This window comes from Lontra canadensis, unplaced genomic scaffold, assembly GCF_010015895.1.
Source record: "Lontra canadensis isolate GAN:19392208 unplaced genomic scaffold, GSC_riverotter_1.0 scaffold3, whole genome shotgun sequence".
Classification (NCBI taxonomy): Eukaryota; Metazoa; Chordata; class Mammalia; order Carnivora; family Mustelidae; genus Lontra; species Lontra canadensis.
The window spans coordinates 13,679,837-13,694,951 of NW_022630997.1; the positions used below are offsets into that span (position 1 = coordinate 13,679,837).

Below are 15,115 nucleotides of genomic sequence, written 5' to 3' on the forward strand. Positions count from 1 at the left end.
AACAGCTTCTAAATAACTGAGTTAATTCTCTAGCTCAACTCTTATGGCACCAAGCCAATGCTTTTTTAGTGACACCTAATTGTTTTTTGGTTGGAGGATGCAGGGTGTGCATGTGTGTGTGTGTGTGTGTGTGCATACGCACGTGCATGTCTGAGTGTATATTGAGAGTGGTAAGGAGAATTCATGAGGGAAATTCTGAGAAAAATGATTTCCAGAAGACAATGGAATTAAAAGTCATTTGAATCCTGAATTTCATGGAAGCATGGGGTTTCACACTGTCATTAACCAAACTGGCTGGCTTTGCCTTGTTTAAGCCCTACCAGGGCAAGAGAGAATTCAATGGCTTCAGCATAATCTGGAAGTCTGACTCCCATAAAGAAGGGACAGGACTGGGCTGGAGTGGAAATTCCTACATCAAAACAAGAACAGGGACCAATTTACACTGGGTGTTCTCTGGTGTGTGGGAGCCAGGCTGACAGAGAGGATGCTCAATGTCACACATGGTACACAAGAGCCACCCTCTGTCCTGTGGCACCAGCAGACCCTCCAGCCGAAAACAAAGCTGTACAACACACATACAATGTGAGTCACAAATAATCTTTCCTACAAAGTCAATAGAAGAGTGAAATTGATTGTAACATAGTTTACTTAACCCCAAATAGCCAAGATATGATTTCATCATATAATCAATATAAAAATTATTAATGGGTTATTTTCTATCCTTGTATTCATAGTATGTCTTTGAAACCTGGTCTGTGTTTTGCAAACATACCACATCTCAATCCAGACAGCATGTTTCAAGTGCTCAGCAACCCCCTGTGATGATGTGGCTACTACATTGGACAGGACAGGTCCCTGTCCCCTTTCCTACCAACCTCCTGGGAAAATCCAACTGATCTCCAGAGAGGGAGTTTCACCACAGCCTCTTCTGTGTGGCCCAAGGTCACTCCTCAACAGGGGGGGTAGCCTTCCTTTTGCTTCCTGTAGCACTTTCTTCAGGAGATCAAACAATCAGTGGCTTTAAGCACATTAAATCATAATAACAATCTGTGTATCTAACTGTCTCTCCCCTCCACTGTGCACTTCTCAGTCCTGATCATGTCCTATTCATCAGTATATCCCCCACAGCTTAGCACAGCACATTGCTGATCGGAGCGGGGCCCACAGACAGCAGTGGCACCTGCAAGCTTGTCAGAATATGGAATGTGTGTTTTAACAAGCTCTCCAGGTGGCCATATAATACATGTTACATTTAGGGAAGCTCAGACCTAGTGTAGTGGTTTGCAGTCCTGCTTGCATTTTGGAGTCACCAGAATAATATTGTAAAATATTGTAAAATACCCAGGATCTTCTGTGTATGTGTGTGGTATGTGTGTGTGCACGTGTGGTGCATACACATGTAAGTTCTCCAACGATTATAAATAATGCTAGGCTTTGACAACACTGTCTTCTACACATGGGAAAGTCCTCCATTTCACTGGACTGAATGTGAGAGGGTGAAAATACAGGAAACACACATTTCTATGACATGTGTGCGTGCCCACATCCCTCTCCCACTCTGGGAATTACAGAGAGTAATATTTACTTGTTGTTTCATAGCCATATCTTGTTTCTCTTCTCTGAACATTCTTACAGGTTTCGAACCATTTCTACTACTACTTATGAATCTCTCCCTCTCACCCCAACTAGTAACATGGTTTTAGACACATGAAATTATCTTGACTTGGAAAGCACTTCTAATGAGTTAAGATTTATTGTGATTTTGTCTTGAGAGACAAAAGGGAAAGAAAGAAGGCAAAGAAAGACATGTTTGCCCAACTTGCGTGATCTCACTCAGCCCTGTGAGCCCATGCATTTTCCACAACAGGGTAATTCCAGACTCCAACATCAAGCCTCCTTCTTTATGCTTATGAGGATGGAACCATGCTGTGCTGAATCCCAGCACCAGCTGAGGTCAGGGATCCTCAAAGCCGTGTTTCTGAATGGGCCACCTGGATCAGAATCATGTCCAGACGTGCTTAACAAAACACAGACTTCCACAGCAGACCCTCCAAACCCAAATCTTTGGGATGGATCCCAGGAATCCAGGAACCTGGTGCCAGAGGATTACGAATGTTAGAAGCTGAGAGAAACAGCTACACGCACTGTGTTGCAGGAAGAAACAGAGAATGGAATTTTATCGCTCAAGGCACCTTTGAGGGTAATTTGCTCAATAGTAATTGGCAGATTCAGAACACAGGGTAAATGGCCTGAAAGGGGCTGATTAAGGAACAGGCTCTCCAACATGGGGGGAAAAAAAGGGAGAATAACAAAGGAAAGTCAGAGGATGGAAAGTAACAATTATCTAACATTTACTAATTCTTTTGATTTAAGTTTTTTCAGAGAATAATTTTCCTTTTAAACACATGAATCACAAAACAAAAGGGCTATAAAACTCTAAGTTTTAACTGACTTCAAATATATCATATATAAAGAAGTAACCTCTCCTGTGAGTTCCTAACATGTCCTGTGTGTAACTATTTCAAGGCTCCCAGCTATCCAGGTACTGCTGGGTCATCCATCTTTAGAATACAGACTTTGGGGGCAGAGACCAGGTCTTATTTCCTCTTTCTATTTCTAGAAACCCGTGTCATGACCAGCAACCAGTAGATGCCCAGTAAGTATCCTATAAAGGAATTAGAAAGAAAAATGAATAAATTATTAATCCTGCTTCATGTTACAATGAAGGATCAGGAACCTCAACAATTTTAGTTGCTTCCTGGAAATACAGCGTCTGGGTGGAAAACCTGAAATTGAGATCTACATTCCTAGTCTCCCAGTCTGTTTGCCTGTAAATATCTGAAAGACCATTTCTCCCTGCTTCTCAAAAGGATAAACAAAAATTGCACACATGGTCCCCATGGAGACAGAGCTGGAGGGATGTAGTGCCTCCGGTGCCTTCTTCACCCCTCTGTCCCCGACCCCCGCCCCTGGTCCAGGACCTTTCAACCCTCTCCCAGGGCATGGAGAGTGTGCTCATTCCAGCACTCTGCCCAGGCCCCCCTGCCTCTCTGGCAAGTAGAAAGCACAAGATATCTCAGCAACCACAGTGTCACCAGACAAGAGAACACCTGGACACAGAGCTAGGAGTGACTAAGAAGTCTCTCTGACCAATGGCCCAACCACAAGAAGCAGGGTGCAGGATACCATCTGGGCTCATCAAAGATGCCATTCTCTCATTGTTCGTTTCCCCCATCGTGGTCAAGGAGGTCAGGCACAAGCCAGCCCCTTCTGTCTCTCCCAGCACCACTCCTGAGTTAGAAGCCAAGTTAGGCAGGATGGGGGACTGGGGAAACATAGCAAAGATGCCTTGTGCTCCCAACAGGGGCATAGAAGTGTTCGAGAAACTTCTCAGAGCTGTGGTCTGAATAAGCTGAAATGGGTGCTTGCTTTTCATCTGTCAGCTGCTATGGCTTAAACATTAAGCACGCAGACAGAAGAGGCAGAGAGAAAGAAACTTGAAGCAACCACGTGGGACTGTCTAGTATAATCCATATCTAAGGTCACAGCTAAGAAATTATAATTGTAACATGAAAGCTATTTCATTATAAAGGTAAAAATGGCATTCCGTGCTTGGCTCAGTACATTACATACCCATTCCTTCATGGGACGACGCCAGCCTATCTTTACTGGCCTTTTCTTTCTCCATCTCTGACAGCCACTGACCATAATTCACAACCTTGCACACACCACTCTTTATGGGTGAACTCTTGGCACATGTGAGTCTCTCCTCTCTATCTAGAATGTTCTGATAAATTCCTACTAATAATCCCTGAAGTGCCAGATCAAACACTCTGTCTTTCTGAGAAGGTGCCCCCAACTTTCTTAGACTATTAGCCGTACTCCCATTTGTAACTGAACATATGTCCAACTCTATGAATGTTCCTGTCAGCTTGTGCTAGAATTACTCAAATGCTTATGTTTCCCCAGCCAGTCTACAAGCTCCATGAGATATCACATTCACCTCTATTCCCCCTCAGGGACCAGAATATGCAGATTTTAAATAAACACTGGTTGAATAAAAGAAGAAATAAATGGATTGAGAGACTAATTAACTAAGCAAAAAAGGTAGGAAGTTCTTTTTTATATATAATTTTTTTTTCTTAAAGATTTTAATTATTTGATACAGAGAGAGAGCACAAGCAGGGGGAGAGGCAGACAGACGGAGAGGGAGCAGCAGGCTCCCTGCTGACTTGGGAGACCAATGTGGGGCTCGATCCCAGGACCCTGGGATCATGACCTGAGCTAAAGGCAGCCACTTAACCGACTGAGCCACCCAGGTGCCCCAAAAGGTAGGAAGTTCTACAGAACAAGAAGTCAAGAACTCTGTGTTCTAGTTTTTCCTCATTATAGGTTATTTTAGTATTATTTTAAAATATGTATTTAAATAACCTTGATATCTAACATGGGGCTTGAACTCATGACCCAGGGAATAAGAATTGCATGCTTTTTCAACCAAGCCAGTCATGCATCCTCCCTTTTTTCTTAAATATTTATTTTAGTATTATTTTTTAACACAAACTTCCTTCAATTTATACACAGTAATTTTTCTGGTGTACAGTTCTTAAGTTTTACCAGATATATGGATTTATGTGACCATCACAGTCAGGATGCCAAATATTTATATCACCCTGAAAAATCCCCTCATGCTGCTTTCTTGGGAAATACTCCTTTCACCAGGGAAGCCAATGATCTATTTCTCCATCACTACAGTTTTGCCTTTTCCATATGATCATATAAATGAAATCATACAGTATGTAAGCTTTTGAGACTGGCATATTTCACTCAGTATAATGCCTTTGAAATTCATCTATTTTCTTTTACAGATGTATGACAGCTTGCCTATCCAGCCACCCATTCAAGGATATTTAAGGATGTTTAGGTTGTTCCAGTTTTGGGCGATTATTAAGTCTGCTACAGACTTGTGTGTACAGGTTTTTGTGTGATTATAACATTTCCCTAGGGTAAATACACAGGAGTGAGATTGCTGAATCATAAGGTTTGTGTAACTTTATAAGAAATTGCCAAAATGTTTTGCCAGAGTGACTGTTCTATTTTGTATCCCCACCAGGAATATATAAGAGCTCTAAGAGCTTTCCATCCTTACCAGCACTTGGTATTACCAGTCTTGTTATTTTAGCAGTTCCAATAGGTATGTAATGATATCTCACTATGGTTTTAATTTCCATTTCCCTAACATCTAATGAAGTTGAACATCATTTCATGTGCTTATTTGTCATTCTTGGATCCTCTTTGGTAAGTGGTCTCTTCAAACTTTTGCCTATTTTTTAAAAATTGGTTGTTTCCTATTGCTGTTTTAAAAGTCCCTTATACATTCCAAGACAAGTCCCTTGTTAAATATGTAATCTGCAAATATTTTCTCCAAGTGTCTTCACTGTGTCTTCAGCAGAGCAAATGTTTTTTAATTTGGATGAAGTCCATTTATCAATTCTTTATTTTGTCAACTTTGCTCTTGATGCCAACGCATGGCTGTGGAGATTTTCTCCTACATTTTTTCTTTTATGTTTCATAATTTTATATTTTATATTTAGAAATATCTATTTTTAGTTAAATTTGTATAAGTTGTGAATCACAGGTTGAAGTTCACTTTTCCCCCATATGACTGTCCAATTTTTTTTAATACCATTTGTTAAAAATTACATCCTTTCTCCACTGAATTTGTTGTCTCCTGCCACTTTGCTCAACCTACTTACTAGTTTTAGGAGTTTTTTATTTTTGTAGATTTCTTGGGATATTCTACATAGAAAATTATGTCAATGAGGATAAGAAGAGTTTTAATTTTTCCTTTGCAATCTATATGAAGTGCATTCACATTTCATTTTTCTTTATTGCACAGGCTAGGACTTTTGGCATGATGTTGAATATGTGTGTAAGACTAAATAAACATCCTTCCTTCTTCCTTTTCTTATATGGAAAGCATACGGTATATTATCATTAAATATGATGTTAATTGTAGGTTTTTGGTAGACATCTTTTGTTGGAGGTTCCCTTCTATTTCTAGAGTATTAAGAAATAGCGTGTTTTAGTTTTTATTCTGTCACTGCTAGCTGCATGAATTTGGGCAAATCTTAGTTCAGACTACCACATCCAAAAAAAAGGAGGAATTAAAATACATGCCATGCCTTTTTGTGATGATTAAAAGATGAAGATGTGTGCGTATGTGTGGGTTTATAAGTAAGAAAGCTCTCACCACATATCACCAACGAAAGGCATCATGCATTTCATTAGGATATGTAAAATACAGCGCCTCCAGGTTAATGCAGTCTTCTTATATGCATCTCTAAATAAACGTGAGTTGGAGCCAACTCACAAAGTTGAGAGAAGATTAACTATTGAAAAACTGGTTTTAAAAAAACCTAGAAAATGGAACATAACTAATATATACTATAACTTAAGTGTGGCACATGACTTTTATCCCTGTTTTAGTTCTGTCTGCTTTCTTTGATTCTTGACAATGGGCCAGAAACTATTCTATGTGTTTTACATTTTTAATCTCATAAAATTTTGCAGCAGTCCTGCACCACAGGCCTTAACCAAATTTGGATCAGAATTCTTAAACTTTCAGAAAATAGGTTTAAGCTTAATGTAAGAAATTAGCTTAATAAAACAAAACATGAGAGCTGTCCAGCAGCAGAAAAGGATGTATCTAATTAAGGCTGAAGCCAGGGAACCTGAGGACAGATTGTCAAAAGTTTTCAGGGAAGGGATTCCTACACTAGGTAGGAGGTCAGACAATCCTATCAAGTATTACCAATTCTAAAATACTATAGCCAGCACAGATCACATATAAGGCATAAACAAGTTTGACATGGGAAGCAATGCCAAGGCAGAAATCATCCCGAAAACTGGCCAGTGGGTCATCTGAGAGCTACTATCCACTCTCCTGCTGCTGTCCTGGCTTGTTCCTTCATACCCTTACATCTCACTCTTCCCCCAGTTTCTCTCTAAGCAGTAAGAGTCAGATCATATCATTTTGGGCCCAAGTTTTACCACCCTTATGATCAGCGAATTTGAATATGTAGTATTATTTTCCTAAGTCTTTTTTTTTTTTAAGATTTATGTATTTATTTGAGAGAGAGAGAGAGAGAGAGAGAACGTGCACACAAGTGGGAGGGGCAGAGGGAGAAGGAGTGAGAGAATCTCAAGCAGACTGCAGGTTGAGTGCAGAGCCCGATGTGGGGCTTGATCACATGTCCCTGAGATCAAGGCCTGAGGCAAAACCAAGAGTCAGACACCTAACTGACTAAACCAGCCAGGTGCCCCTATTTTCCTAAGCCTTAAATAGTTCTTCTGTTAAAAAAAAAAAATCTATTTTTAAGAGTGTGGACCACCCCTCATTCTTGTCTGCTTTAGAGACTTGCACTTATTCAAGAACCAAATAAGACCAATTAAAACACTTGTGCGTGCATATACGTGCACATGTACACACACACAGAGTACAGAAAAAGACAAAAATCAAGTACTCAGCAGAATGTCAGACATACAGTAACAAATGTGACTATCTTCTAAGTCTTTTAGAAATAAAAACAGAGCAAATGAAATATTCCCCAAAATGCATGTTTCTGGCAGGTACCTGTGTTTGGTATCAAAAACAGTAGATTTCTCATGGACAAAGCACATGTAGTTTTACTTAAAGTATTTTGAAGGATCCCCAACACCCACAGCCAAGTCAAAATGGAACTCCCTAACATCTTTACATTTTATAATTTCTATAACATCCTCCACTTGGTCAGCCTATAACTCTGAGGTGGGAAGGGCAAGGCTGAGTATAATCAAACAATGGAGGGACTTAGCACAGAGATCGGAGGGAGTTCCCCAGACCTCATGTCTAGTGAGTGACAGAAACCAAGACCCCAACTCCCAAGCAGAGGCCTGTTCTGCTGCATTCCTCCATCACTACTATTTCTATAGATTATTTGGCTCTATTGTTGACCTATGTTAATTATATTTTTATCTATTTCATATAGATCATATATTTTCACATATATCATGTATGTTTAAATTGACTTTAAGCTGATTTTTCCTGGGTAGGGAAGAGCCTTATAATAATATGAGCAACTCTGGGAAGAATAAAATGCTTAAAGCAGTGCAAAATGATATACTATCAGTAAAATTCAGTGTCAGATGTACACAGGTACACAATGTACAAAGGGGTCATGGGTTCAAGATCCTGGGATTCTACTGCTTGTCTGTAGGGACAATATAGGTTTGCTCACTACTGTATTTCCAGGGCCTAGAACAATGCCTGGCACACAGTAGTCTGTCCGTACATATTTGTGGAATGAATGAATAAACAGTTTGGAAAAAAATTTCCCAGTGACTTTTTCAGGTAAGCTTGACTATATGAAGGGTTCATTTTGAAAGCCAGCAGCCCCTGCAATTCGTTGTGTGAATGCAAAGTACCATGATGAGCTATGGACACTCCTATCCGAATTACACTGAAGATGCCAGGAAATTACTAACAGGAGCCTCAAAATTCATCACATTAACTCACATCCCCAGAAAATTCATTCCTGAGGGTTTATTTCAATGAAACGTCTCCCTCAGGACCAGAGGCCTCTCCCCCTACTCTGGGAAATAGGATGGATCTGGCAGTAATGGAGCCCAGGGATTTTCATCTTCTCAAGCCATTAAAATGCAAATTGGGGGAGGAGAGGGACCTGCACACAGCTCTCCCCTGGCCTCACCCACAGCCTCAGCACTCACATCCATCGGTGGTCCGCACCTCCATGTGCACCAGGTCCGCTTCCTTATCCAATCCAGCCACCGACCTGGGGAAGGAAGGAGACACAGAAGCTCAGTGACCACATGGATGGCAGATGGCAAAAGCGGGAAAGCATTCAGGGCTGACTATTACTCAGAAAGCCACTTTCTCCAGAGGGGACCCACAGAGTATGGCCACTGGTGAGCCTGGCAGATACAGCTGTCACCTGTAATGCTCACAACTCAGGAGCCCTGGAATGGTGTCAGGGAGTTGGTGACTCTCTAAAAAAATAACCATGAAAGAGGACAAAGTCCATAGTAATATAGGACCAAACCTCTGGCCTTGCCTCTTCTTCACCACTTGGCACTTAAGCAGTTCTCTCTTCCCACCATCTTCCTTTTCCCCCCAACTCCCACCGCCCACATCCTTCCTCCCCCAGGTCTTGCTGCACCTGACTCCTTCGAGTACACTGCCCCGCTCTGTCCTCCTGCTGGGAGTGTGCTATTGCCCACCCTGTCCTGTCCTCTGGGGAGGGTGGTTTAGACTCCACTCCCAGCTGTTTGCCTCAGGGCACTGTTGCCCTCCTGAGTTCAATGCTGTCTCCCCTTCCTTCCTCCTGCCCCAGAAACAATGAATGTATGGTAACATTTAAAATCTGATCTGACAAGAACAAAAATCTCCTAGGGATGAGGGTGGGAAAGCTTAAGGTCTATGGCTAATAGCCAAAAGAAGACAAGCTGAGAATCCTTACAAACTAATTCTTGTGGGCCTCCAACCTTGCACACATAAAGCCCAGTCAGCCATCCCCCATGTGAAATATCCAGGCCAGAGGATGACCCAAAAAGTCAGCTAAAAGAGGCAACATAGACCTTAAAACATTCATGCACTAGAGAGATCACATAATCCACTCTCTTAGCAAGCTTTTACAATCTATTTTCCCTTATTTTAAATATTCTAAGATGGGCTTTCTTATTTTCCTATCTTCAGGAGGTAAGAAGTGGCAAGTCAGAAAGAAAAGTAGAATTTAAACAGTGAGAACCAACTGCGGATAACCCATACAGCAAGAACATAGAAAAACCTATGAAAAACAGACCTAAGAACTCAAAACCCAATCTTCCACCCCATAAATCTCTATACTTCTCATTGGCACTGAGGCCATTACTATATTAGGCAGAGTTCAGTATCTGACACCTGTGCTGAGGGGAGAAAGGCACAGAAAACAGGAAGCAGGGGGAAAATGGGATCCCCCATCAAATTGGGTAGAAAAAGCTTAGACACCTCTCACTATGAATAATACCCCCCCATGCCCTGTCCACCATAGTGCCACACAACCAGGAGGGAACATCCAACTCCCAGCTTCTCACCCATGAGCAAAGGGTTTGGTCTCCACATCAACAACACAACTTTAAAGGCTTGCACCAGAGGGAAGGGCTCTCAAAACACCTACCTCTGAAAGCCAATGGGGCTTAAGCCCACTAGAGGATAGCAAACAAAGAAGCAATTTATCATGGGTGCACAAGCATTCACTGCAACGATGCCTAGAAGTCAGTGCGCTTTCTCCTCATCTTTCCCTGGAAGTACTTTATCTGCATTCTTTAAAAGCTGTTACCTAAGGGCTAGGCTTCTAATTCAGCAGGCTTCAAGAGCCTGACGGTGATCCTACCGAGAGACCTAAGAAGCCCACTGACACCTTTCTCGTCTTCTCTCTGTAGCCCACTCCAAGTTGCCAGTAGCTCTCTGGAAGGAGTTGTGCACATGACCACACCGCAGATTTTAGGGCTGCTCCCCAGGGAATGGGTCCCCAGATCGTTGGGCTCTGAGAGCCAACAGGGCTTCACTCATGAGTCCCAGAGGACTGCAGCAAACAAAGAAGCAGTTCTTAATCATCTACTTCCCCAAGGTTCAGTGCAGAGGCAACAAGCTAAGAACACCCATCTCCCAGTTGTTCCCTGAAAAGGGTTTATCTGCATACATTAAAGTCACCACCTGAGGGCCCAGGGCCCAGCTTCTAAATTAGCAGATACCTGGGGGCTATCGGTAATCCTCCTTACAGACTGGGGAAGCTAGCAGACCCTTCTCCCACCAGCCTGCTCCAATAATACAATCAAGTCAGCAGTATCTCCCTGAAAGGAAGTTATACACATATCTGGCACCCCAGCTCTTACAGCTAACACTTGAGGGATGGGCCCCTGGATCACCTGGTGCTAGCAGTTAATGGGCCTTGCATTAATGAGACACTAGCCTTGCATTAATGAGACATGAGCCTTGCATTAATGAGACACGAGCAAGACTGCAGCAAGCAAAGAAACAGTTCTTAATGGGCACAAGAGCATCCCAGCACCTGGCGACTACCTGCCTGGGGCCAGCTTGGAGGGAGATGGCCAAAAAGTTTCTCCCTGAAAGCTTAACTATACTTTCTTAGCTTGTACCTGAGGATGCAGCTTCTCAGCTTGTCTCTAGATGCCGACTGCAATCCTCACGGACAGGTCTTGGGACATTCATAACTACTAAATGCCACTAAGAACAAAGAAGGACACCTGGACAATCACAGACCTGAGAGACAGCTAAGAATTCAGTCAGGCTGGTCTGTGAGGTTCTTCTCCTACATGAGATCACTCTGTCAAGACTGGAAGAGGTATTTTGTTTTGTTCTTTTTTAATTTTTAAAGATTTTTTATTTATTTATTTGACAGAGAGAGAGAGATCACAAGTAGGCAGACAGGCAAGCAGAGAGAGAGAGAGGGAAGCAGGCTCCCCGCCAAGCGGAGATCCCAATGTGGGGCTCGATCCCAGGACCCTGAGATCATGACCTGAGCCAAAGGCAGAGGCTTTAACCCACTGAGCCACCCAGGCGCCCCTGGAAGAGGTGGTTATTTAAAAAATGCTCAGAAACCAACACAAAGAGTCAAGGAAAGTGGAAAACAAACAAAACAACACAGAAAAAATTAGGTTCCAAACAAAAGAACAACATAGATCTCTAGGAACTGAGCTTAAAGAAATGGGAGGTAATAATCTACCTGATAGAGAGTTCAAAATAATGGTCATAAAGATGCTTTACTGAGGTCAGAAGAGCAATGCATGAGAACAATGAGAATTTCAACAGATATAGAAATATTAAAAAGTACTGAAGACAAATCATGGATCTGAAGAGTATAATAATTGAAATGAAAAATTCAATAGAGGGGTTCAATAACAGATTTGATCACGTGGGAGAAAGAATCAGTGAACTCTAGGATGGAAGTGGAATTCCTCCAGAGGAGTGAAAAAGAAAAAAGAATTTAAAAAAAAATAGTAAAGATATTTTAAGGGATTTATGGGAAAACATCAAGTGGACTAATATTCTCATTGTAAGAGTCTCAGAAGGAGAGAGAAAGGGACATTGAAGAAATAATGGCTGAAAACTTCCCTAAGCTGGGGAAGGTAACAAACATCCAGACCCAGCAAGCCCAGAGAGGTCGAGAAAAGAGGAGTCTAAAGAGAACTACATAAGACACACTATATTAAATTATCAAAAGTTAAACATGAGTAAAACATCTTATAAACAGCAAGAGAAAAAACACTTCTTATATACAATAAAATCCCCATAAGATTATCAGCAGATTTTTCAACAGCAACTTAACATGCCAGAAGGGTATGGGATGATATATGCAAGTACTAAACAAAGAAACAAACCCCCTGCTAATCAACTGAGAATACTCTACCCAGCAAAAACGAGCTTCAGAATAGATAGAGCTTTCTAGACAAACAAAAGCAAAAGGAGGTCATTGCAGAGATCAGTCTTAAAAGAAATGTTACAGGAAGTTCTTCAAGCTGAAACAAAAGGATGCTGATTAGTAACAGGAAAACATTTTTTTAAAAAGTATAAAACTCACTAGTAAATACAAATATATAGTCAATTCAGAATAATGCTGTAATGGTGATAGATAAATCACTGATAAGCCTAGTATAAATGGTAAAAGAAAAGATATTAAATTAACTATAATTAATTTTTTAATGGATATACATGGAAAAAGACCCAAACTGTGACATAGAAACATAAAATGTGGAGCTGGGGGATTCATACAAACCAAGAAATGCACTGAGAGATAGAAGGCTGGCAGCTAGATGCATCAGAAGGTATTTCAATCTGAATCCATTTGTGCAATGGTTAATTTTGTGTGTCAACTGGACTGGACCATGAGATGCCCAGATATCTGGCAAAACATTATTATGGATGTGTCTTCTAGGATGTTTCTGGAAAAATTAACATCTGAATTAGTAGACTGAGTAAAACAGATTGCCCTTCTCATATGGGTGGGCCTCCTGCAATCTATTGGAGTCCTAAATGGCACAAAAGGAATAAGGAGAATTCACTAACTCTACCTAATACCTTCTGGCTGGGAAACTGGTGTTCTCCTGCACTCATATAGTGCTCCTAATTCTTAGGCCTTTGGACTCATACTGGAACTATACCACTATCTGTGAATCTCCACTTGCAGATAGCAAACGTGGGCCTTTTCAGCCTCCATTATCAGATAAGCCAATTCCTTCTAATAAATCTCTCTCTCTCTCTCTCTCCCAGGCTTCTCCCCCACCCTCCTATTGGTCTGATTGCATATACTATTATCTCTTCCATATCCTACTGGTCTGTTTCTCTGGAAAGCCCTGACTAATAAAATTTGTTTCTTAGTCCCATTCCAACAATACAGCCCATTTTCCCATGTAAGCCCATAGCATAGCTGTGTGTGTTTCTGTATTTACTTAAGTCATGAATTACAAAGAATTTGATTCTTATTAATACACAACCTATCAGACAGTGAGTTTCCTAAAAATAGAGACTCTATTTATCTTTGTCTAATACTTACTACCACACACAGCTCAAGATTAGGGGTACCTTCAGATTAAATGATAAGGATAAGAAATTCGTACTTCAAAGCTGCTCTGTATCTGAATCCACAGGAGAAGAGATTAAGTGGCTCAGCTGGAGAGAGGTGGAGGAGAGGACCTTGGGTACTGTCAGTAAGAATCCTCTTGCCCTTTTCCAGCAATAGAGGAAGGCCACTGCCTACTTTCAGCCATACTGCTGGCATTAGCCTGGGGTTTTTCAGTACTGACACTGTTGATATTTTGGCCTGGATAATTCTTTGTTGTGGGGGCCATCCTAGACATTGCAAGATATTTAGCAGAATCACTGGCCTTTACTATATGCAGTATCATCCTTGCAGACCTGATAACCAGAACTGTCTCTAAACATTGCCTACTCTCTTTTGGGGTCAAAACTGCCCCCAGCTGAGAACAAGTGCCTTACCTGTACACACTTAATTGTTGCCTGGGTTCTATGTCTCCCTTGCTAACAAGGCAGCAAAAATAAGGACACATAGATTTCCCCTCCTCCCTTAGGGCCAACATTGCTGAGATGCTTATGAACTACTATTATTTAGGGCACATCACCTTATCAGGAAACTCTCTGAGTTTCCTGATAAGAAGGGCAATCTGTTTTACTCAGTCTATTAATTCAGATGTTAATTTTTCCAGTCCCTAATCTTGAGGCCCCCTAAAGACCCTGCTTTTTAAAACTTAAAGTAAGAAAAGTGCACACAAATACAGCAAGCAAAGAAATACTAGATGTATATATTTTGTGATTTTTTTTCCGAGGGTAGACAGAAGTTGTAAGGGATAAACCTGGGAAAATTTGGGGAAAAGTGCATATGGTAATAAGGATAAATGCTAATGGACAAAGCAACCATTCATATGTCAGGCATCCTGTTTGCGTTTTAAATGTATTATTGTAAAAAATCCTCAAAATGACTCTTTAAGGAAGGTAACATTCATCGAACTCTCACTCTTGGTAAATGGGGATAATAAGAGAGATTAAGTAACATGCCTAAAGTCATGTGATAATAACAATTGATAGACTTAGTACTGTGGGTCAGACCTTGTTTTAAATGTTGATCTTGAATCTTCATATCAACCCAAAGAGTCCTGAATCAATCTAGCTCCATACTTTCCATATTAAAAGGGTGCAATTAGGCATCTAGAGATTAAGCAACTTGCCAAGAGGCATGGAATTTAGTAATAAGCAGCAAAACCTAGACTCAAGCAGTTAGGTGGCTTTGAGCCAGGAGATTAACTTCCCAGGTAAGCTGCCTCTCCTGGCTGGTGAGAGGTTTGGATATAACCATCTCTCCCAGAATCAAGTACCAGAAACATCTTGCCCCATTGCCTCCTCTCTTTCCATACGAAGTTCTTTATGGCAGTATTATAGGAAATACACATGCACTCTGTGTACGTTATCAGTACAGTGTCTCAGAAAATTTTGATTTGAGGTGACATGAACCAGAAGTCCTTCTTATAGGTGATAATAATTAAGAAG

The 15,115-nt window shown here is 41.2% G+C and overlaps 1 protein-coding gene across 4 annotated transcripts in view; it reads right to left on the reverse strand.

Moving 5' to 3' along the window:
* The window catches only part of SORCS3 (sortilin related VPS10 domain containing receptor 3), a 580,244-nt gene that overhangs the window by 159,723 nt on the left and 405,406 nt on the right, over window positions 1–15,115 (reverse strand). For all 4 annotated transcript variants that reach the window (XM_032880553.1, XM_032880561.1, XM_032880570.1 and 1 more), the window contains one exon: window positions 8,767–8,831. In XM_032880553.1, coding sequence (XP_032736444.1) covers window positions 8,767–8,831 — 65 coding nt within the window. The remainder of the gene's footprint in view (window positions 1–8,766; window positions 8,832–15,115) is intronic.